We start from the raw sequence: 25,716 nt of genomic DNA, 5'->3' as shown, positions 1-25,716 counted from the left end.
TTCCCAAGTCAGACTCACCCTGCCAGTCTGAAATAAGGAAACGCTGGTGATTTTTTTACTTTCCTGAAGATGCAATTTGTGCAAAAGGGAACATTTAGGACTGTCACTGTGGTAAAAAAGAGACGAAGAAATCCTTGCAAATATGAAGACTGACTGAAATTTGAAAAGGCCCTTGTAAATTTTTAGTCTCCTAGGAGGTAGAGTGCACTCCAAGATAAGAGAATTAACAATTCATATTTGAAAGGCAATTAAATATTTTCTATTGCTATACACAGAATGAATCTGGATAATCTGATTTATCCTTATTTTATGGATATACAATTATATTTAGTGTCAAAAGTTCCCCTTGTGGTGACCTAGGCTATAGTCATCTGAAAAAAGCCATATTTTCCATGGTTTTAACAAAATCCCTCTGGGTGAAGCTTTAATACTATTTAAATATAGAACCAAATCCTGTTAGATTAACATCATCTGAATAATTTCATTGACTTCTGCCATATTTAACTGACTTCGGTAGGAGAAATCAGGTGAGTATATTTTTTTAATATAGGATTTGGCCTCAGGATTTTAGCTTTTAATTTTTCTAACCTTGGTTATTCAAATGCCATTTTTAAGTTTTGTTACTGAGGGACAGATTTGGCCCAGTATGAAGAAGAAAACCCGCACTTATTATATGTACCTTTGCAGTTTCATCTCTCAGATTAAAGGTCAATTCTAGATTGGTGAGGAAGAGATCAGAAAATTCAGGGTACATATCCAAAACTTCTAGCAGATCTTCTCTCTGGATCTTATGTAAGTCACAGTAAGTTAAAGCTCTCACATCTGCATTTGACTTTCCTGGTTTTGCATAAAGATGTACCATCTCTCCAAAAATATCATTTTTCCCTGAAGAGAGAAAATTAGATGGAGATTATTATTTTAAACATGAAATAACCATTAAATTGAATGATATATTTCTTTATGATAGTGGCATAGAATACTTGATTTTACATTAAGTGATAGAATTAGATTACCATTGAACATGTATTTTTGTAAAGAAAAAGTAAAATCATTAAATATTAAAAGTGAAAGTATCAAAATCAATGAAAATGCATAGGCGTATAACTGGACTAAGTGAAAGCAAAATCTAGTTTCATCACAACTTTTCTTCAGTTTCATCAAAACAGCATGACTAGAGCAGTTTCCTTTGTTCTTTCTTTAAAAACATTATTTGGTGGTTTAAATCACATTGTTAGATGACAAAGATGCAATTTCTACTGTTCAGTCCAGTACAGGAGCTATCTAGCCTGTAATATCATTTTGTTAAGAATTACATGAAGGAGCTGACCACACTTGAAATACATTTTAGTAGAAAATTACTTAGCATTTATATTTTTCAGAGGGAATGCAAAACTTCTAAGATGCAGAAGTTGTTTTGAAGATGCTCTCTAAATGTGGCTGCCTCTGTTTTGATACCATTACAATCCTTTCAGTCAATGTTGCCACATTCACATTACCTGTTTGTTAAAATTGTCATCTCTATTTGACTGTTCAGTTTTGCCAAATCTTCACCTGACTTTCATCAATGCAGAGCAGCTGCAGCCATAGACCAGTGAAAATATCCTCTAAAGTAAGAGTTTCAGGCCTTACCTGCAAAATGGGGTTTGGGGGGAAAGTAGGACGATGCTTGTGGAAAAAAATAGTGGTCATAGCAAGGGCAAAACAGCAGACTGGTAAAGAAGAACACAGGGGTGATTCTGCCTCCCTGTTAAACATTTGTGTGTTTTACATTATGTTACTAAGAGTAGTTCTGATTTCTCCAATTTCTAAAGAGGAAGCTGAAAACTGAGTGAGCAGGCAGCTAAAAAATGGAAAAAATAATATAAGGATTGATTTACAGTAAGTATCTTAAAGAATCTAGGAAGATTAAGAGATAACCTGGTTATATTGCATATATTGTTTAGAGAAAAAATTACTTGGGAGGCAATGCTTCTAGAATACAAGAAAGAATGCCTAGCAAGAACCAATGGAAAGAAATTGAAGAAAGAAAATTTTATACTGGAAATAAAGCATATATATTAAAAAAAAGATTATTTACTATGGAAATAAACTGCCAACGAAAGCAATCATTTTTTCATCTCTATGTCTTTAAATCAAAACCTATTGCTTTTCTTTCATCGAACAGAGTTATAAGACATAACAGATAGTTAAAGGTATGAAATGTAACAGGAATCAGTGACATAATAGGGATTAGAAAATATAGTCCTTCTGGCCTAAATGTTTATGAATGCAGAGGTCCCTATTCAAGGCATATAACACCTTTTCTGCAGTAAGAGTATTGACATGGTTGCAGTATTTTTATATCTTGTCTGCAAAGCTGAAAGAGATGGTAGATTCCAGAGGCATTTTATTTTCTAAGGATTTGACATAGAATTACTGTTGTCATGTCAGTACTGATCAGACTTAACTCATCCACATCAGATAGTGCTGACAATTTGAGGAAAGCTGTGGGAAAACCCCCAACATTTCTCAGAAAACTCTTTGATGAAATTGCAGTACTTGTTGAGAGTGAAAACTTCATTCTACCTCTGTTGGACTCAAGTCTTTTCAGCCCCAGAGGAAAAAGCGTTGAGTGTTTTGCATGTCCATTTCTGTGTGTACATTTTTCATAGAAAGCAACTACCTAAAAATATTTGGCTAGGTATTGATAAACTTTGTTAGGTTTCTGTGTGATTTCATTGCAGAGTAATTTTCATTCATTTCTATTCTTTGCAGATTCTTCAAGATACCACAAACTCATTAACTGGAGCCAACTTCTCTTGCCTCATGGATCACACAACAGATGTGAGCTCATAGAGTACTTTTGGCTGCCTTGTGCACACCTGTTTTTCTGTCTGAACTACCATTTGCTTGCAGAGTGGGGCTCCAAACTGCAGTCCCTGGTGCAGCTGTAGGCTGGAAGTGGCATTGCCTTGCAAACACTTGGGTTTCTGCTGCAGTGTGAGACCATAGGATCTGATGTGCTTAACGTGAACACTTGACCGGTCTGCATCCTTGGCCCAGGAAGAAATTGATGAATTCATAAAGTTGTCACTTTTCTTGATTGCGAGTGCTAAAGAAATTTATGCATTTTTGATGTAAGAGATGAACTCCTTGATGAACCACACTGCTCATAATCAGGGACACTTAGACAGGTAAGTAAAAACCTCAAAGCGTTATATTTGCATGCTTCCTACTTTGCTTGTGCCTAAAGCAGACCCAGCTGATGAGATGGAACAGCATGAGATGACACATTATCTTGATGACACTATCTAAACCTAGGGAAGGATTGCTTTAGACATATCTTTGTTCTGCTCACATACTGACCCTGTGGATACTAGCAGAATAATCAGTTACAAGTGGACTAATAGCAACACAGTGCCACCAGTCCATATATTGCTTCCGCTGCTTTTTTGGCTGTAAGTTCCTACAGTGACTGATAAACAGAAAGGAAAACATATGAATGACATTACATATGTTACATTACTAGTTTAGGCTTCTGTACAGCAAAATCATTACTCACCTACTCAATTACTCTTTGCATTCTTATTATTTAATACAAAATTGGAGAAAAAAATCTGTAGTCTTCTTTAGGTAGGGTTTTAGTTATTTTACTTTTAAAGTTGCTGTAGCTAATGAAGTCTTACTGGTTTTACATGAGAGTTATCACCAGTTGCAGGTGAACTCCAAGATGGACTGAGCATTGCCCTGAGCCAACTTCATTAGGAAATAAACCAAGTGATTCACTATGCTATGCAAAAAAGAACATGTTAACAATATAGCAGAACATACTGGTGTTATTACACCTAGATCAGATTAATCTGTTATTCTCTTCTATTTCTATATGCCCAGTGGGCAGAAACAGACATTTGTGAAAACCTTTAGAAGACATTTTGAATGCCTGAAGTAGATTCTTCCAGTTAGTGTATAAGGCAGTCTATGTGTCTCAATACCCTCATCACTGTTCAAGAAAAGGGTGTCCTTGACTTTGATTCTTGCAGCATGATCAGAACTGGAATAAATGGATATCTGCTTTCTCTCAACTTGCAACTTACCATTTACCTAGGGATGCATCTGACTAAAGATAAATCTTTAGATATCCAAAATTATGAGCTCTGTGGTACACATGAATTATTACAATAATGTAAACTTTTCTCCTTAAATCATTTCATTACTTGATTTTAAATAAGAGTGAGTAAAATATTCACAGTTTTCCTTCCTCAGGAACAACTATGAATACTTCTTTCCAAATCTATGACTCTTTTAACGTGTCTTGTAATAATCTACTTACCAAGGATGGCTACAACAATGTCACTCTTAAGGATTTCAATAGAGCCTCTTGACACAAAGTAAAGAGCAGTGAGAACATCTCCACAGTGCACCAAAGTGTCTCCAGGAGGAGCATGTGTTGTCTTAAATTTCATAGCCAAAGCTCGAAGACAGCCTTTACTGGCCCCCCGGAAAGCTTTGCAATTCTGAAGTAAATTTTGGTTGAGGTGCAGACAAATGTCAGCTTGTAAGCATTCTGGAAACCCCTTCAGGACCTGGAAAGGCAAGAATAAGGATTTCATGCGAATGCTGTGAAAATTCCTTTATATAATTTTTATGTTTTCTTCCTGGACAAAAAGAAAGAAGTGACATACAGATAGATGTGGCTCTAAGAGCTGTCAGAGTATTAACATTCAACAAGTGCATATCGTAATCTATATTGCAAAGTTTATACAATGTGTATATTAGTGTAAATACTAATCTATATAGTGATTACAAAATATGCTATTAAGCTTTGTTTTATTGCAACAAAGAGTATTAAGGTGTATGAATGAACATACCACAGTAAAATAACAAATAAAACAGTTAAAGGGAGAGTCTTGACTGAATTTCACTTATTTGGACTAATATCTCTATTTCTTTTTTATTAATTATAAAAGTACTATGTTTATTATAAGAGATGTTTTTGCTGAAATAACCATGACATTTGTAAAATGAGAGCTATCTCAACATCAGATATTTTTCAAAAGGAGGCCATTTTATTAGGATTTTCATGTTAAATATATTCTGCTTGTGGTACTTGGATTTTTATCAGAAAAAGCAGCAGGAGCCACTGAAACAAAGATGTAATGCAGATTTACATAGGCAGATGATTAGTTCAGCAAACCACAGGGCTAGTTGCTGTGGTCCTTGCTTGTGTCTTACTCAGAACAATGGGAGTTTGCCTGAAGTAGAACCATGGGACTCCTCTTGGCTACCATGGCAACATTTTAATTTTGTTTAGAAGGAAAGAAGTGAGCTATTTACAATGTGCTTATTTTGTGTGAGCTTTTATAAATTGTCTAGGATAATATTACCTCTGATTCCTTTAAAATACATAAAGATTTCTGCTACTGACTTCATGGGAGTACTGCCCACCTTGTGACTGCCTGCTGACACATTATCAGGCATTACCCTTCCTTTGTTATATCCTGTATTCTGCTGTCAAAGATGTGAATGGGATATGACTGGCTACAACTATTGCATATTTCTTAAGGCAAAACCTGTACTGATGCTATAAATCTTATGAATATGTGAACAGGATGTGTCTTTCATTATAGACACATAATAGACTGTTATTAGAGCAGTCTATTAATTCATTACTCTTCATCCTCTGCATTATTTTTCTATAAATGTGCAAATATTTCCACACAGAAAAAAAGATATATACAAAATTATTAACTTGTTGCTATATTAATTTCTACTTCAGCACAATAAAGGTCTGTGCACTCACTCTTTTTGCACAAAGATATTCAGAACTCATGTCCCTTGCTAACGAAGAAGATGAACACATTTCTGATATGAGGCTTCTGTCCACACAAGCCAGGCTATGTTTTACAAATGAAATATTAGTACCTTGAATTGAGTTGAAATGTTTCTATGATTGTTAATGGAAATCAATGCTGTGAAATAACAAACACAATGTTTTAATAAATATATACAAAATTTTATGAGCTTTAGGGCATTACCACATGAAATTTATAGATCCTCAGAAAAAGCCAACATTCAACAACAGTAAGCAAAAGAAAATATGATAAATGAAAAGATTCTGTGGTGCCACTCTGTTTTCAGTATCTATCACACCCATACAAATATCTCAGTATCCAATTATGCTTTTTATTTTAATGCTATTATATTCAAAGAAAAAGGCTGTAGATTGTATCAATTTATTTGCTGAATGACACTGAGAAACTGATAAACAAATGCATCTGTCAAATGATACAAAGTTGGGGAAATATTGCCAGTGTTTATTTTGAAATTGTTCTCTAGTCATGTGAATATAGAAGATCTGTTAAGAATCAAGTAGTATGCTATACATCTATCTGAATAAAATTTAAAAGAGCTCCATTTCTATAGGATGCAAAATAGGAAATGTATTTTGAATTCAGAAGTACTTATAAGAAAAGGTGTTTTAATTGTTAGAAAGTCAGAAGCACAACTTAGAATAAATTGTATTAATTTTTCACATCAGCTGTTTACCTCATTTCTCAAGGAATTGTATTTTACCATTAAGCAAAAACCATGCAGACCATGTGTGTTAGTTTATATTTCTGAAGATATTTTGGATATCTTTTTAAAGAAACAATTATTTTTATAATTAATTTATACTTAACATGAAACTGTTCTAAAATCATTGCATATTAGTTAATAGTTATTTATATGCCAATCTCATCTGAAAGACACCAGCCTCCATTCAAGCATCTGTGACTAAAAAGTCCCTGCCCCATGGAGCTTACACTCTAAAATAGTTTTATACATCAGAGATGAAAGACATTTACTCTTAATACCACAATTTTCAAATGTTTAGAATGAAAACAACATTGATTTCCAATGATTATTCCATCAGTACAAGCTGGGAAATGCAAGAAAGAAGCTAATTTGAAAATAAATTTGTTAAAACACTGTTATAAACTACATTGTTAAAATAAGCTTACCATATCATGCACATTGTATGTAGTGAGGTATTTAATCTAAGTCCAGTAGCTGACACTATATGGAATTTGATGTTTCCAAACTAAGTTTTATGTTGTGCACTACAGACAACACTTTGCCAACCCAAACCTCCGTGTACACTTCCTATTTTTACTGAAACAATTGTATTGAAAATTATGTTATTATGAAATGAGAATCAACATTAATACAGTATGTATACAAATACTGCCCTCTCTAAATACTAGAAAGTCATCCATGTAGTCTTCAAAATCTTAAGATTAAGTTAAAAATAACCTAACTCATTCCATTTCACTTCTTTTCACTTGCTGTGTGGTTTTGGAGTCTTTAAACACATTTAAGTTAAACTCCAATGTGGCAAGAAAAATTCTTGAAATTATATGAATTCAAGATTAGGTAATGCAAAAAATAAAATCATTGAAAATTATAAAGCTGTAAATGCTTTTTAATAAAATTATCATAAATGAAAATCCCAAACTAATAAGTTGTTTGAATACAGGTGTGAGTTTCAGTCGCTGCATTCTTTCCTAATATGTTTCTATAGTTACACTCAATATCTCTTCAGCTGTGATTCCACCAGGCCCTGATGAGAAAAATTGTGTATTCTCATGGTTAGAATCATGTTTGGCATCAGAACTCATGAGATCAAGAGATACACATAGTTATTTTTAAAAAGATGTGTAATGAGACATAAAATCAGCTTTAACTGCCCCCCCCTCCCCCCCCGCGAAAAAAAGAATCACTTAGGATGCTGTGACCATAGGCTCCAGTTGTCTCTCATTGATGGTTATGAAGCCCAAGTTCAGTTATCTCTTCCTATCTGGAATAAAACTTATTTATTGTCAAATAATGTTGATTTATCTCTGTGGCATGCTTAGAGAGGAGAAAAACGTCATTCAGAGAGATGTAAAACATTTTACATGGAATTGCAATTTAGTTAGGATAGTAGGGACCTTGAAGATTGTGATCTTTTGCAAGAGGAGAGAAGTCCAGCTGCATTAACTTCTCTTTTTCAAGATGACAACAAAGTATCACTCACCCATGTATCAGACACATTTGTGACAACAGAATTGGACACATCTTTGTGCCTTAACCTCAGATGACAAATAACTGGGGCAATAATAACGTTGGGGTTTTTTGGATAAATTAAAAAATTCATGACAATTTTTAGATTTTCTGTCCTCAGTTCTGGAACGGGTATTGACATCTGTACCACAGAAACTATTTAGAAAGTATCCAAACCAAAGCAAACTAGGATATTAGCTACAATAATTGTTGTTAAACATGGATATACCACATTCCATACCAACAGAATCAGAGAATCGTTGAGGTTGGAAAGAACTTCTGGTTGACTGGTCCAATTCCCTGCTGAAGCAGGGCTACCTAGAGCTGGTAACCCAAGGCGATGTCCAGATGGCTTTTGAATACCTCCAAGGACGGAGACACCACAACCTCTCTGGGCAACTTGTACCAGTGCTCAGTCATCCTCACAGTAAAAAGTGTTTTCTGATGTTTGGACGAAACCTCCTGTTTCAGTGTGTGGCCATTTCCTCTGGTCCTGTCATGGAGCACCACTGAAAGAGCCTGGTTCCACCTTCTTTACACCCTCCCTTCATGTATTTGTTTACATCGATGAGATCCCCTGTGATCATCCACTTCTCCAGACTGGCTGAACAGTCCCAGCTCTCTTGGCCTTTCCAAGCACGAGAAATCAGTCCCTGCAGCCTGGCAGTCAAACGTATTCCTTTAATTCTGCATATAATCTTTTGTCACACATTTTCCCTCTTGAAATATAGATAGGATAAAACAATAAACACCAGGAAGCAGTTGAAGAGAGAATAAGAGGGCTCTTGTGTGTTGTGTGTCTGTTTGGAGTATTTTGAAACTAGTTTTGAATAAGGCTTTCTTGTCCTAGAATCAAACAGACTTGCTTATGAGTGGCAGGGATCCAGCATGGACTAGCAGGGTAGCTAGTCTTTTGGGATCTATTTTTCAGTATCAAGATAGGTCAGTTAGGTGGGATGCTTATGAGGGGCATATGGTGGGAAAGATAAAGGTAAGTCTCTCAAGTTCATGTGACAATTTAAGATGTCATAAACTGAAAAAGGAATTCTGGTCCTTTCCCACATTATTGGTTTATTCCTGACTTGTCTTGATCTCTCCTTGTGGAATGGTTTAAGAAACTGATCCTTGCAAAAAGTAACATAGCAAAAAATTTCAGCAGTTGAAGGTACAAAGAGGCAGAAACAAATACATTTTGTGTCATGACTACAAATACTTAATCTCTATTTGGTTCCCGCTTACATAGCAGAGTCCTCAGTGTATGCTGACACTGGCATCACTAAATGCTAAGTAAAGTTCCCCAAATACTTGAATAATAAAATTTGAATTTTGTATTGAAAATTAAAATTTTTATTAGTTTCTTATGTAAGAATTAGTGAAATTAATATTAATTCATATATTTGATGAAATAATTGATATATTTAATTTTCATCTTTCTGCCATGTAATTTTAAGGCTAATCTGAGCCTCTTTAGCTGTGCAAATTGCGCTGCATAGATTTTGAGTTACGACGTCTGTCCCTCAGTAGCTGTTTCCTCTGATGGAGAGTAGTGTGGGATTTAATTCTGCCACAAACATTTGACTGTCAGATTTTCATAACATCTTCATCTAGGCTAAGTATTTCTGTAATTCAGCACCTTTATTTCCAGCAAAAATTTAAATTTTACTATTCGTCTGATAATTAATTACAGAAATGAACTGTTTCCATGAATAGAAGGTCAAAACATTTCCAAGGGCTTTCACCATTTAGAAAAGAATGAACAACGTCACAGGTGGCAATAATTGTGCTCCAGCAGCTCCTGGGCTTAAGATATAATAAAGATTATTAGAGGCTTTTCTGAAAAAGCCTTGTCTTCATACAGAGATTTTTTTTTTAAATTTTCAGTATATGAAGGAATTCCTTACAACAGCTGAGAGAGAAGTGAAGCAGTGTGTGATGATGATGATGACCTAATTCGCCTTTCAATGAGATTGAAGTCTGAGAACCTTATCAAGAATTAGAATCTTTTCAGTCATTGTCACAGCACAGATGTGTGATGTTCTGTGTTGAAATTAGTGGAGCTGCAGTGAATCGCTCTTCTATAATCTTATTTCACTTTCTGAGTACATCTGAAAGGTGATCTCTGAAACATGATATATTGCTGAATGAGGAAGATAGAAAATTATTTCAGTTTCTTCAACTGTATCAACAGAAAAGTTCAGTCTGTAGAAGCTGGAAAGTGACCAGATCTGTATACCTCCAAAAATACAATAGTTGAAAAATTCATAATTCCTCTTGTTTTTGAGACTTCATACCACAAAATATAATGCAGTGGGAGACTGATAAAGGATCATTTAGCAATAGATGGACACTCTTGAGAATCTTTTTTTTTTTTCTCTAGGGTCTTCTTTTCTGTTACTTAATTCAATGCAGACATTCATGTTTTTTAAATGGTCTTATTACAGAAAATGAAAGAACAGATTTATGCCTAATTATATCTGAGGTACTTTCTGACTGATATGTCTTATGATTTCCTTCTGACATATAGACAAACAGCAGTACCCCTTTCCAACTCGATGACACATTACTTCTCTTTAACCATTTACTACTCATTTTTTTCAAACACATCTAATTTGCATTACCCTTCTGATGGTACAAAAAACTTCTCATTGCTATTTTTGAAATTTAATTTACTTTTATAATTCTCTGCTTCAAATATATTACTGGCAGTGCTTTTATTGGTAGAATTGTTTTTGTTGTAAGAAGTGCTCACAGTGGGAGGAAAAGCAAGAATAACAAATGTAATGATGTCAATCAGGTAGGTACCAGTGGCCAATTTCTTACAAAAGATGCCTTAACAAATCAATGGTGAACCTGCTCTTTATTTGCTACAGTAGCATTGCTGGTTCAAGACAGGTGTGTGCTCTGCTGGCTAAGGCAATTTATCACAAAGGTGAAATTAATCATTTCCTTGGATATTTGCAGGAGAAGTCATAAATTTATGCATAAAATTTCTGACTTGCTCTCTTCTTCCATGGTACTGGGTAAAACCCAAAATAAAAAACCATCTGTCCCACATCCAAAATTTTCATTAATGTGTACAGTTGACTAAACACTTTTCAAAGCTTGTCCCACTTATTTACTTCAAATATTACATATTTGAACTTTCTTCAAATATGAAATAAACCAATAAAGCTCTTCAGATGCACAGAAGATCCATGGAAAGAAGGGGTGGGACAGAATTGTAAAAATTCATGCAGAACTTAAAAAAGTATTTCAAACACTAAATATGTAATCTTTTTAGGGTAAGCATCATAGGCATGCTATTATCAGTGCTGGACTGATAACATGGGAATGAAAGGGAAAAAAGAAGGCAAAGAGAGTTTAGGAAAAACAGAACAGGATAGTTTAAAAAATAAAAAGAGATTGAATCTTTGGGACAGGTGGCATCTTTCATAAAACAATATGCGTTGTAAAGATTATTTTATATAATTTGACTTTGCCAGTGTATATCATAGGGATATGATTTAAATTATGCTTATTCTATAGATCAAGATTTTTATCCAGATTAAAATAAATCCCAAATCCTGTTTATCCAGTCCATGAATAATTATGTGGAACTGTTCTTAATCAAAATACATTATGTAATGGAACATAATCAAAAAGATGTAGAAATGAAGCAGAAGGGAGCAAATGAACAAATAAACAAGCTTCTCAGCATATTTCACCTGCAGGTCTTTAGAGCTAATTTTGAATTTAACCATTTCAAATGAGCATAAAGAATTATCTTCTGTTTTTTTTATCTAAGTGGTAGGATTTTGTTTAGAAAATCAAGTTTAGTCTTAGTGCAGTACTACTTCTGAGTTCATAAGGGTTTCTGTTTAATTTCATTTATTATTTTCCATTTTTCCTGAATTCTTAAATATATTAATGGAGATAATTTAAAGCACCTTTTGAAATATATTCTCCAATTTTATTTATATATATATATATGAGTATGTGTATGTATATATGTTGTATGTACATATATATATATAAAATGTAAATTAATACACATTTCATATTTCAAAGGAGAAAGAGGACTACATTTTTGATTTTTCAGTCATAAAATAATAATAAAAAAAAATATTGGATGAAATTCTACCTTCAGATATTTGCAAAAAAGCTCCAAGTAAATATTGGCAGGAATCAAACATTTGTGGCATTGAGGACAGTATTAGCCCTTTTTGTGTAAATGCAAATATTTCATGCAAAATTAGTAAATAACACATGCAAGTCCAACTCATATGCACATGGCTTATAATCAAGAAAACTTCATTGGTGCTTATGCTAACATGCATATATGGTTTGAACCAAGAGCATTCACGGAAAGGAAAATGCAGAATGATCAGCAGCATGGCAACTTTGTCAGAGTGACATTCCTACAGAGCAACTACCTAATGCAAACCAATACGCACATGACCTTTTTTGGGCAAAGCATGACTTGAGTTGTGGGGTAAAACAGTGATTAATAAATGTGGTTAGATTAGCATTTTTTAATGTCTAATTTTTAGTAACCATTTTGCCCCACATCTGATTCTACTTGGATTATTTCCCTTTGCTATCTGTCCCTTTATCATGCAAGAAGTTAGAATTAAAATTAGAAAGCATTGAACAAGCTCTAAACCCGACAGATAACATGGATATTCTCCACACTTTATACTGGAATTAAGTTTGATATAAATACCTCCTGCTCTTACCAGTGGGTGGTGTTATTCCATGTATTTAGGTGTGAAGCAGACAGGAAAGAGATAAATCTTTCATAAGTACAACATAAATCACACAATTCTTATATTATCCTTGCACTAAGTGTAATACATTCAAACTCACTTTTAAAGGAAATTAAGTGATTGACACAAAACCTGAGGGATAGATTTGTGAACAGAATAAGAAATAAAATAAACCAAAAAGAGATACTAAACTTGTTTTTTTTCCACATTTTATTTAAAAGAAAGCCTCCATACTGCCTCACAATCATATTGCAGAATATGGTCAATTTAATCCATTTAGTTATTATTTCACATTAATAACAAATCCAAGACTAATTCCAGTACACCAATTCCTGAATTGTGCAACATTTCACCTGACAACACATCCAGTTTTAGTTATTATTTCATATGAAACAGGTGTTCTTAGTACATCCATTGGTGGTAATGAATTAATTAAGGCACACATGATTTTGTAATATCTTCAGAAATAATTCAATGAGCTACTTTTGGCTTAGGCTGCACCCACCTGCAGCTTAAGGGCATGATCCTGCAAAGTGTTGAGTACCCCACAATCCCACTGCTATCAGAGGGAATTAGGGCCATTCAGTGCCACACAGGATGAAGCTACTGATGCTGCTTTCCACTGCAGTAATCCCTAGCAGAGGTTTATACATGTATTCTTGTTCTGCACTTGTTATGTTATCCCTCTGGAGGGGACACTCATGGAAATGGGAGGTGAAGCCCACAATATTTAATTTTCTGTCTTATTTTTAAGATCTGCTTTACTTAATGGTAATGATAAGGTCAAACTCTTAGTGATTCAGCTTTATAAAAGCTTTTAATCAAGACCACAGTTTCTGCTGAATGCATAAAATTGTATCACTCTGACAGTCATTCACAAATATATGTATAGATACCACGTGGAAGCTGTTTGAATTTATGTCAAAATTTTGGAGGTTAATTTCTAGTTAAACTTTAACAAAAATGTATAGATATTCTTGTTCTTGACAGCTTTATGTAGAGCTCTACATAGTCTCTAATCTCCAATCCTGAATAGCTCAGGGAAGTATCCCTCTAGAGACATAGATTCACAGATCCTAAAGATGCACAGTGCTCTCAGGGTCTTCAAATCGATGTCAACTTTTCAGAAAAAAATGTTGTTGTCTTCAGAAAATAAGCCAGAAATAGAGATGCTTATTTTTATTCATTAGCAGACTGTGATTCCTTTTCAGTTGGCCACATAATATATATTTCTATAAGGAGAGTTTACAGGTTTTTTAAAATCAAGAACAGAAAATGTGAGTGTTATGCCCTTTTACTTCCTAGAAATGAGTTTCTGTGGATGGCTAAATGGTTAGTAGCACTGTGTTGATTTTCAGTGCAGAATTATGTGGTTGTGAATGCAAGTGAACTACTGTTCAGATTATCATGTAATTCAAATATTTCACTTTGAAAAGAGCAGATAAACCTGCCTCTTCAATTCACTCCCAATATACCTGTTCTAGATTACACAGTAGGATTTTGAAAAATAATTGATCTCCACAGGTTTTATAGAACAGTAACAGCAGATACCAACACACCAAAATCTTGTTTGATACTGGAAGTGGAAAATAAGACCAAAGAACAAATAAATTCTGAAACAAGTATGTCTGAAATAAGAAACCTATGAATTTTTTTTCTCTATTTAAGCTTATAATTGTCATCTGCAATTCTCAGTACGAATTCAGATTTCTGATATAGCTTGTGATAACCTAGACAGTTAAGTTTTTGGATGCCAAACTTATATTGGCTTGGTTCTCAATAATTGCTGCATATTCACATTCTCAGGTTTGTACTTTTACAGCTTACAAATAATAAACATTTGCAATCTCTAAATTCTCATGCATTTATCTATTCCTCGGCATTGCTGCCTGAAAAACAGAACAACATACCATGTTCATGTCAATGCCATTGGTGTATGTCCACGCGTGCTGGAAGTATTCCTCAAGTCGCTGCCGCAGAGGGTTTGGGATTTGATGAAAGCGTATAAACTCCTTCACTCGCAGCATCTGCATGTGATATCGTGCAGTTCCCGAGTAGAGTCTTTGGATTATTGCAGATACATTTCCAAAAATGCTAGCGTACATTAATGCTGGATAAATAGAAACAAAACTTACTTAAGTCATAACACCGGCTTTTGCAGATCATGCAACAGTTCCTACAATGTACTTTGCATGTAAAACAGCTCAGATGACAGTATTTACATTTTCAGAGATGTAGAATTGGTTTACCTGAGGCTTTTTATTGATTTGATTGTATGAGTACCTACTCAGTTAGCAGATGAGGCTTAAACACTAAATCATAATCAAGTTGGTAATTTTTATCTTTGGAGATTTGTAGACCTGAGTTTAGTGTTGTGAGTTGGGTTCACCTAATTCTAGAGACTTTTGTAGAATTAAAACCAAGGAACTAAGGCTAAGTTCAAGCTAAGAACAAAGGCCAGAGTTAAAAAGCTATGCACACATTTATAGCTTCAGGGTTTAAATGAAAAATAAAATATAATTATGATTATCCAAATATGATGGGCCATAGTTTCCTAAATCCACTCAAAACTCAGCTTCCTATCCCATATAGGATTTGCTTACACAAATTATACACAATGCAAAACTTCTGACAGTTTGGATAACAGATTTTGAGTAGTCAAGGAATTTGACTACTTCCTGACACTGAATGAGTCACAACATATTTTTGCATACAACGTTGCTTTCCCTGGGAATTTGCCCTTCTGGCTGCACGCTTATAATCTTATTAGCTTAGAATGTTAAGCTATTTGCTCAAACACTGAGAAAAAAATAAGATTAAAAAAACTACAATAAAATTACTTACAGCCAATCAACATGACACAGATGGAAAAGATTTTCTCTGAGTTGGTGTTTGGAGACACATTTCCAAATCCTACACTTGTCAGACTGCTGAAGGTAAAATAAAGTGCTGTAACATATTTGTCCTTGATGGATGGTCCAGAGCTTGCATCACTCTTATTATAATGCTTTCCTAGTTGTTCTCCTAAAGAATCCAACCAGCCAATCTTGTGAGCCAAGTAAGGTCTTTCTACATTTCCAATGGCATACCAAATGCAAGCAAGCCAGTGTGCAATTAGTGCAAATATGCACATGAGGAGCATCAGAACTGCAGCACCATATTCGGAATATCTGTCCAATTTCCGTGCTACCCTCACCAAACGCAGCAGTCTAGCTGTCTTCAGAAGACCTATTAATGTAGTTGTCTGTAAAAATAAGAAGAAATTTCTCTGTTAGCAAATGTATTGTCCTGAATAGTTACCACGAGTAAATCACTGCGAATTCCCCCCCATTTCTATGTAATCTTAATTTTATTTTCTTGAAACTATCAATTTCATTATAAGAACAGCAAAGAAAATAAGAAATGCATGTTCAAAACTAAGATATATTGAAGTTGTCATTATCTGCTCAATATTTTTTTCACTTTGAATATTTTACTTTTTCTGGACTCTCCAATGCACTGTAATGGACTTAAATGATCCATTAGATTAATGATTTTTTTGACATGATTAATTCTGTAAGTTATTGGAACTACTCATAATTAGTAGGCCATGTAGGTAATAAGTATTTTTGAACAAGGTTGTGTAACTATATTTGAGCCTAACTTAAAAACTCCTTGCAATGCTCTGGGCACACATATTCTAGAAGAGAGAAGTAATAGGGCAGAAATTTGCCAAAGTTTCTTCACCCAGACGCTGGCTGGGCACCCCTCTGGGCTCCCCAGGGAAGTGATCACAGCACCAAGCCTGGCAGAGTTTGAGAAGCATTTGGAGAATACTCTCAGGCACATGGTGTGACTGGGATAGTCCTGTGCAGGGCTAAGGGTTGAACTCAACGATCCTTGTGGATCCCTTCCAACTTGACATGTTCTGTGATTCTGTGACCTATGAATATCCTTCCTGTTTGTAACGGTAAGAACACTCTATACAGGTAAAAGAAGATGAAGCAGTGTGAACAGAAAATCATGGAAAAATTACTGTTGCCAGACTCCAGATGAATCTTTTTGCGTCTTATATGTGTAGTGGTAGAAGCCAGTAAAAAAGTACTGTACCATTAAAAAAACCAAATTGAGGCAGTTATAAACCAGGAATATATTCCAAGTTTTTTAGTGCAGGCCTACACTACTATTCATTGCATTATTTTTGAGGCTTGGATATTTTTAAAGGAAACTAAAGGTTATTAATATAAGTTTGTAAACATCAATTAGTAAATAATTTTCATACTTGTTTATTCCTTGTAAAAGAGATGGAAAACACTGTAAATAGAAACTACTTGATTTCAAAAATAACTTAGCTAAGATTTTCTCTGCATTAAGTCTGAACATATATTAAAGTATTCAGTAAATGCCAAGACTGAATACATTTTTAATAAGTTTTTTCCTACTTTTTTTTAAACATGCATGTATATTACATGACACTGGAAAAGTTTTCCAAGCCTCACAAAGCACTCTGACAGTAGTATGCGTCATATTAAAGCTTTCTTGCAAAAAGTACTAGACTAGTTTTTATGTTTTATTAAATCCTTGAATCTACCATGTTTCTGAGTAAAATCCCAAATCCTTTGGAACAAAATAAGAGTCTTTCTTGGCTGCATTTCTCAGTGAACAACTCAATATATTGTTCATATTTTATGAGTAGATGAGCAAGAGGATGTAGGGAACGCTCCTTTGTTCAAGTTAACATCCCAAAGAATAATTTCAGGGTGAATGTCTCATTACCACATAAAAAAGGTTTGTGAGCTCAACAGTCAGAGAGACTATATCCTTCAAAATGCTATGCCTAGGCTGAGATTCAGAACCATGTGAATATTGACATTAGGTAATTTTTTTTTAAGGTGAATCAGGCTTATATATTTATGATCCCTTAAGTGGGGATGAGGTGGGTATAGAGATGTATATCTCTACGTTATGCAAGAGGCTGGATATTCTTACAGTGCCCCTTAAATATATTAGATAGTAGATTGAGAATCCAGAATATGTCAACAGTGTTCCACCCCATACTTAACATAAGACTTGCTAATGTTATTCATCCTCACTGCCAATCCTATGCTTAGATACTATATCAGTGTGAGCTCTGGAGTATGTGGAAAGTGTATAATACAAGCAAACTCCACCTCTTCAAGGGTGAAACCGGCATGAATGAGAATAGATTTGCTTTAAAGCATCAAGAAAGTCATCCTGAGTCTTACTTTTCTTTAGCATAGTGGAGAGGCTTTGACACTAATATATAGAGGTGGAAAGCATGATCTACAAGTTTTGGTGCACCTTACATGCTGTCCAGTTCTCAGCATAGATGTAGCCTTCACATAGTAACAGTACACCTCCCACGTGTCACTTGGCCAGGGACAGAACTTCTTGGATTCAAAACTATGTGTCATGCAAAGTAATTTTCTTGATGTGCTGGAATACTTTGATCACACAACATGCAAGGAGGCAGAGGTCCTACTCTATAAATTACCCAGCCTACCCCATCTGGTACCAACACTTAATGTCTGCAAATACCAATCTGATAGCTGTTGCTTTCTTTTCTGGATTGCTTGCTGCTCTGTTTTGTTCATATCTAACTGCTGGTTTACAAGTTCAAGAGTTGCTGGATAATCATATCAGGATCTTTCCTTCCTTTCCCTTTCCCTTTCCCTTTCCCTTTCCCTTTCCCTTTCCCTTTCCCTTTCCCTTTCCCTTTCCCTTTCCCTTTCCCTTTCCCTTTCCCTTTCCCTTTCCCTTTCCCTTTCCCTTTCCCTTTCCCTTTCCCTTTCCCTTTCCTTTTCCTTTTCCCTTCCCTTGCCTTCTCATAGCTACTAAAACTATGAATCTGGATTGGTAGAAGATGAGTACAGGATCATTTTCCTCACTATAGTACATTCGGTGCAAGCAGAATTTACCATTTAGCACTTAGGTAAACTGCACCTAGCTTCTTGCATAAACTGGAATTTATTGGAACATATTTAAATACTTTTACAATCTAAAATCCCTACAATACATTGAAGAATTTCTTAATCGGTAAGATTTATTAAAAAGATAAAAATCTTAAGATAATACCCATTTTAAATAGATTCTGCCAAAATAGGCATTCTATTTTGTCAAATTTACTTTTTTATTGCAAATAAACAGAATTATAGGGAAAAGTAAAAGTTAACAGCTTAGATCTTTTTACCTTGCATTATTTATATATTCAAATTTGTAAATCTAACAGTTAACCAGAATAGCCAGTGTAGTTTTTGATATTTTCGCCTCATGTAGTTATTCTGTTATTTGGCCTTTTAAAATGCCTTTTGATTTTTCCTTGCTATAGTATAGGAGGGAGGCCTGTGCTAAACATGCATTTTTTCTGTTTTGACTGTAGTAGTAGCACAAAAAATAAAGGCTATGTTATGCCTGCAATGGTTCCTTCATGCCTACATGATTCTCTTCATGAGCTGAGTCATGAAACAGTTTAGATTGAAGGGACCTGTAAAGGTCATCCAGTCCAACCCCCTAGCAATGAACAGGGACATCTTCAACAAGATCAGGTTGCTCAGAGCCCCATCCAGCCTGGTCTTGCATGTTTCCAGGGATGAAGCACCCATCACCTCTCTGGGCAACCTGTTCCAGGGTTTCAACACACTCACTGTAAAAAATTTCTTTCTTATATCCAGTCTAAATTTTTCTTATATCCAGACCCTCTTTTTGTTTAAAACCGTTACCCCTTGTCCTGTACCAACAGGCCCTGCTAAGGGCCCTGCTAAGTCTGTTATAGACTCACTTTAGGTACTGGAAAGCTACAATAAAGTCTCCCTGGAGTCTTCTCTTCTTCAGGCTGAACAAGCCCAGCTCTCTAGGCCTGTTTTCATAGGAGAGTTTTTCCATCTACCTGGTCATCTTTGTGGCCCCTCTGCTTCCCTGTGCAGGGGGCTCCCAGCCCAATGCAGTCCTCCAGGTGGAGGGCAGTTAGAGAGGCAAAATCACCTCCCTTGACTTGCTGGCCATTCTTCTTTTGCTGCAGCCCAGCATGCTGTTGACCTTCTAGGCTGTGAGCACACACAGTTGGTTCATGCCCAATTTTTTGTCAACTGAAAATCCCAAGTCCTTCTCTTCAAGGCTATTCTCCATGAGTTCTTCTTCCAGTATGTACTGTACATAAAGGTATAATATCATCTCTTGTATCTTTTTTAAACCAAATGACCCACTGATGTGTGTGAGTAACTCAAACTATGTTCCAATGTGCATTAATGTGCTCTTGCTTAAGCCGTATTTCATTTACTATGGGGCCCTTTGCCATTTCTTGACATTGTAAAGTCCTCAGTTTCTCAATAATTTCCTACCTCACACATTTTATGTTAAAACCATCATTAACCTGCTACCTTTTTTGCAGCCTGTAAATAAACCTGTTGAATATGAGTACTATGGCATCAAACATAGTTAACTCTTTTCTGTCTCCTGAAAAAATATCAAATAAATGCCAGAATTTGGCCTTTCAGCCTATACTCCATTACCTCAACAGTCTCTTATGAGCACTGTGCCACTGTTGAAGATTTTTATGCTGTACACATAATGATGCTGAAAATGTTAGTACACACAGCAATTAAACAAAAATATTTCAACTAACCAAAAGTTCTTATTTATAGAATCATACTGGTACTTCAACTGCCTTTGATAATTTGACAGAGGACAGTCAAAATGGTCCTGCAGGTAACTGCTTGCTCAAGCAGTAATGGGTTTCCTCTTTGCCTCCCTTGAAAAACAAGGGAAGAAAAGCTGATATTAAAAGCCTCTCTGACATTAGCCAGCCACCTAAATAAGTAAGTTTCCAGAGACTCTAACCTAATGCTGCACCTTCCTAGCCTGTACTCAGTCCACAGAGTTGCTAATACGAAGGCAGAGTGCGTTATGATCAGATAAGCAGTCTTCTGTGTAAAATACTTGAAATTCATTGGAATATGTTTTCCAAGTAAATTGCTAATCTGAGCACAGAAAACTGTATTACTCTCTTCCTGAGATGTTTTCTGAGCTTGATTTTCAAATATATTCTAATTTGGAAAGGGGCAAAGTACTGATTCTATCAGTGGAGATGCAATCAGGACAATGAGGTTCAATCTCAATTCTAGAAAAAAGTGGGATTCTTCTTTTCAGTTTGCTTTAACAGATACACTGTGTAATGGAGTGAATCAAGATGTCAAAACTAAGAGAATAAGAGTACTTTGTTTTATGTGTCTTCATTTTAGCCAAACCCTATCTATTTTCTTGTCTTGTTACTACAACTAGAAGAAGCATTTACTCTTACATTTTGTGAATATGCTGGATATATAGATAGTGATGTACTTATTTTTATTTTCTAAGGCAGCATTTTTCCTGTTGATAGGATTTTTAATTATGTTCTTTAAAATAGTTCTGATCACTCTTATTTGTACAAACAGTAAAAGCCTTCATGCTTTTCTGCATATTCCAGTTGTGTTCTCTCTGTCCTTAATTAAAAACCCCTTATAAATATGAAAATTCTCTTGCTGAAGCTGTTCTGTCATTTGTTTGTATGTTTCATTGCTGTAGGTTCTAGATGAAATGAAAGAAGGTCTAGTTATCTATATATCAGTCTGAATTTTCCCTACAACTTACCTATTTTTGAAATGAAAAATTGATAAACATTAAAACAGGCATTATTTTAAATCCATATATCTGAAACATCAAGTAATCTTAAGCAGGATTCCCCTTGTACGTGCACTTCATCTATGTGTCTTTCAAGGAGCTGAGTACTTCAACTGTTATTTGTTTAAAATCCAACTCAGACTTGTCAGCTGAGAGAATGATTAAAAATAAACTTCCAAAATAATAGAAGGTAAAAAGTCCATCTACTCATTATTTTTATCTTCCCACATATCAGGGATGTCACTTTTACAACACAGACACACAAAAAAAGAGTATGATTTACTACCAGTCATAATAATTTTTTTCTTAGTCACTTTAAGCAGAATAAAAAAATTAAAATTATCTTAGTTCCCTATTTTTGAAATTGGAAAGTTAACTGTCTAACTCTGTTGCTTTCCTATGGTTGACAAAGTACAACTCAAATAGAAGCATTCAGATAGTGCTGCATGTGGTATCTGGATTATTATCTCCTGCCCTTTCAAGACTCTGTTTGATATCAAGGTGTTTTAAAGCTGGATGAGCACACATGGAGCTCTCTATAGAGCTTATGTTGTTTAATAAAAAGACTATTCAATACAACTGTTCATAGGGAATCTTATTTGAAGAATTTCTAGATAACAAAAAAGGGCTATTTCATAAAAAAGATAACCCTTATCACTGGGAAAAAAAAAATCTATTAAATGAAAAATATTCCATTCTGACAGTTTTACATTTGTTTCTTCTTGCTAAACTATTGAAAATGGATCATTGGGGAAATATTATAGTTAGCAATGTAGGAAATAAAACTGCAATAAGTAGCAGCTTAGAAAAAGTGATTGACGTACTCAATATCATGAATGAGAGAGAGAAGCCATGATGGCATGGGGAACGGGACATAATCTATATAGTCTCACTATTGCTTACTTAAACACACCAGTTTTTCCAGACAGTGAAACTTTTCAATTACTAGGTTTTGAGGGAATAAAGAATCAATTTACTTATATCTGCAATACTGAAAAAGTCATTACATGATCCAGTAATTTCTGTTTCAAGTTCCATGGTTTGGTATTTGTGTACTGATCTGCAAGAATGCACTTGTTTCTTACTAATCCTTACATTATCTTACGTTAAAGTGTTAAAGTTATCCCTATAGCATCACTTTAACACCTGGCACTTTGCTCTTAAGTACATCTGTAACAGGGGAGGTAGAAGAATGATGTTCAGGAGCAAATCCAAAGAGTACTTCATCAGTGAACTTTGCAATTGGTCCCTGTTTTAATTCTTTACGTTCCACACTTCTAATCGCTGAAAATAATTTTTGACAATGGAAATGGATGCAGACCACATCTGAAGGGGAATGTTGTGGTCAGAGTTAGAAGCAATGCCATTAATATGTTCCCTCTGTTCTTTATGTTACTCTTTCTCTTCCCATTGCTTTCCATTAACAGAATTAATTTCTACTGCATGGTATTATCTACATGTTTCTCTAGACTCCTCATTTACCTTTTCCTTGGTTTGCTGCTTTTTTAAAAAAAAATGCTGCATTCTGTGCATCACAAAAATCCAAACCCAATTACCTACTTGTCTGTTCGCTTTCCATCCAAAAATGTGCTATAATTTTAGCCCTCCTTAAAGTAAATAAAATTCTTTGGATGTAGGAAGAGTTAGGTCAGTAATCCAGAATACAGCATATATTTTATACGCCTTTGGGCCATTTTGAATGCATATATTGAACACTTTTTCACTCTACTGTATACACAGGGTGAGGATGTAAATCTTGTCTAACAAGGGTAATCCCAACTAATCTTTTTTTCTTTCTTTTGATAGTCCATATTCTTGATAAAATAGACAGTAGTCAAATCTTTTTGGTAACTGCTATAGTTTACACTTCAACTAATCTGTTTTATGCTAAGTAAACATCTGATCTAAAGATTTTGAACAGAGGAAATTTATTTTAGTGCTTCAATGCCAACACAGCGTTATATGCATTTTTGTAGTTTTTACAAAGCAAGCAGCAATCAAAAGAGCAGTTCTTATACAAAAGCATTTGAAAAAGTCCTTCATATGCGATATATTTATTTCACTATTTGTAAAGACAGTATCAAACATGGTATAAGTGAAAAATACTAGCTGAATTGTTCAGTGTTTTCTCTTGTTAATGAAAGCTAATATTGTACGTCATTCTAAAAAGGAAGACTTAATTTTAGTTTAACTTTAAAAGATGGGGTGGAATGACTAAACAACCTGTAACTGACAAGCAAAAGATACTTTAGGGCACACGGAATATCGTGGTTAAAGTAAAAAATTAAGATTTAAGATTTTATATTCATTTAAGCTTACCTCTTCAGAGCCAGAGCCAAAAATCAGCAGGTCAAAAGGTATTGCAGCAACCATGTCAATTAGGAACCAGCCTTTGAAGTAGTGAATTGCTATTTTTGCTGGGTCACTTACCACTTCTTCATTCTGGTTTACATATGTTGTTCTGAAGTTTATTAGAATGTCAATGATAAACATAATATCCACAATTAAATCTACAACATTCAGTGGGCTGCAGGAATATCCACACTCTCTCCTCTTCCGATCCTCACTATCATTCAGAAGGAAGGCAGCAGAGTAAGGAGTGAATATGGCCGTGTATATTACCAGCAACAAAATGAGCCAGTCCCAGACAGCTTTGAAAGGACTATAGTGCAATATAGTAAACTTGTTGATGCGAGGTGTCTGGAGTTTATATTCTGGTAGAACATCAGCCCCTAAGGATAGAACCTACAATAAGAAATATACCATGTCAATAAACATACAGTTTATCTATTGAAACATACAGTAAACTTAGAAAATACAGGACAAACTTTAAAAGTATTTCACTGTAGTTTTGAGGATTAAGCTTCAATTGGTGTTTTGGCAAAATAAACTTCTGTGAAATTCATAATCTCTGCCAGGTCCAATAAATTCATTGACAATTTTTCACGTTAGGTTGATTCTTGTCCCCTGTAGCAACCCTTAAGTGGCATATCTAGTACATAAAATTTGCATAATTAAGCGTGTCATCAAATTCATTTATCCACCACATGATAACCTCGCCAGCCTGTTCATGGCCAGTGAATGGCTTTTCTTGCAGTGATGTAGTGTTTTTCTCCCAGAGCAAATCTTTTATCACTGGCTTAAATTCACCAAAAAGAGTCTGCTCTCATTAGAAATTGTAGACAATCAGAAATAAAAAAACAGTAGAGAAAGATCTGTTAGTGTCCTTAACAGCTATCTCCAATTTGAGTCCTGTGTTGTAGAAAACTTTCATGCACGGACAGATTTCACTGAGGCTGTAATTCTAGTTCAGCTAAAGGTGTGACAAAGAAGGATACCACAGGAGTATTGCTTTTTGCTCCACTTCTACTATTGTCAGTGCCTAAAGCTTGTTATTATTCCTTTAGAAGTATGGATTTGTTGTCTGCTGATGTTATCTAAGTTGGATTTCAATTTTATTTGGAAGGATTATGTTTGTAAGCATTGCTTAATTTGCTGGTTCTGGAAGCTGAAATGTTTGCTTTGTTGCAAAGAACAAGCATAGTGTGGGCACCAGATAAAACAAATTTCCTTTGGCTGCTCCTCCAGTCTGACTGAAATCTGACAAGAAGGAACAAAACCTTGAAGGATAAGAAGGTAAAGTATGTTTTTGGCCCTATTCAGTATTTGTTGTAGTTATAGAGACTGTCAGCAATGATGCTAATTATTGCCTTCTGTACTGCAAGTGATCTCCAAATCCTACGGGGCTCAGATCACCACTTCATTTTGCACAGACCAATGAACAAATATCAGATGGTGACAATCTCTAGTTACTACCCATTGTAGCAATATATTCATATTCGAGAAATCTTATACCCTTTTTCCTTTACTTCTACTTATTCCTTATTTCCATGCTAATTGAAAACAATTATATTTAGAAAATCATATATTGCAAAGGTTATTAAAATGAAGAATTCTACTCAAATGAAATAATGATTGGAAGAAGAAATACCTTATCTGCAACATTGTCTGCTTTTATTTGCCTTTTTTTTTTTACAGTTACTAGTTTGGGATTTGAGATTTCAGCTTGTTCAAGATGGAGGAAGTTCGTGCTCCTCAAACATAATCTTATAAAATTGTAAGGGTCAGCACACTTCTTTATGTTTTACATTCCAATAGCAAGTGTTGTATAAAGATCTTATCCTTATTAATCAGTGGGACTTCTTATTAAGTCAAGTTCTACTCTGACTTACAATATGTTGTAAGAACACAAGGG

At 34.8% G+C, this 25,716-nt stretch overlaps 1 protein-coding gene across 5 annotated transcripts in view; it reads right to left on the bottom strand.

Moving 5' to 3' along the window:
- KCNH7 (potassium voltage-gated channel subfamily H member 7) overlaps nucleotides 1-25,716 on the bottom strand; it is a 223,054-nt gene that overhangs the window by 27,036 nt on the left and 170,302 nt on the right. For 3 of the 5 annotated variants that reach the window (XM_064661044.1, XM_064661046.1, XM_064661047.1), the window contains 5 exons: nucleotides 23,781-24,206; nucleotides 15,651-16,050; nucleotides 14,717-14,916; nucleotides 4,310-4,562; nucleotides 680-885 (listed from right to left, as the gene is read on the bottom strand). In XM_064661044.1, the coding sequence (XP_064517114.1) occupies nucleotides 680-885; nucleotides 4,310-4,562; nucleotides 14,717-14,916; nucleotides 15,651-16,050; nucleotides 23,781-24,206 (1,485 nt within the window). The remainder of the gene's footprint in view (nucleotides 1-679; nucleotides 886-4,309; nucleotides 4,563-14,716; nucleotides 14,917-15,650; nucleotides 16,051-23,780; nucleotides 24,207-25,716) is intronic. The other 2 variants (XM_064661045.1, XM_064661048.1) reach the window with 2 other exon arrangements.

The sequence above is a fragment of the Pseudopipra pipra genome, chromosome 7, assembly GCF_036250125.1.
Source record: "Pseudopipra pipra isolate bDixPip1 chromosome 7, bDixPip1.hap1, whole genome shotgun sequence".
Lineage (NCBI taxonomy): Eukaryota > Metazoa > Chordata > Aves > Passeriformes > Pipridae > Pseudopipra > Pseudopipra pipra.
Note: the sequence above shows the minus strand (reverse complement) of the source record. Positions and strands in the feature narration are given on the sequence as shown.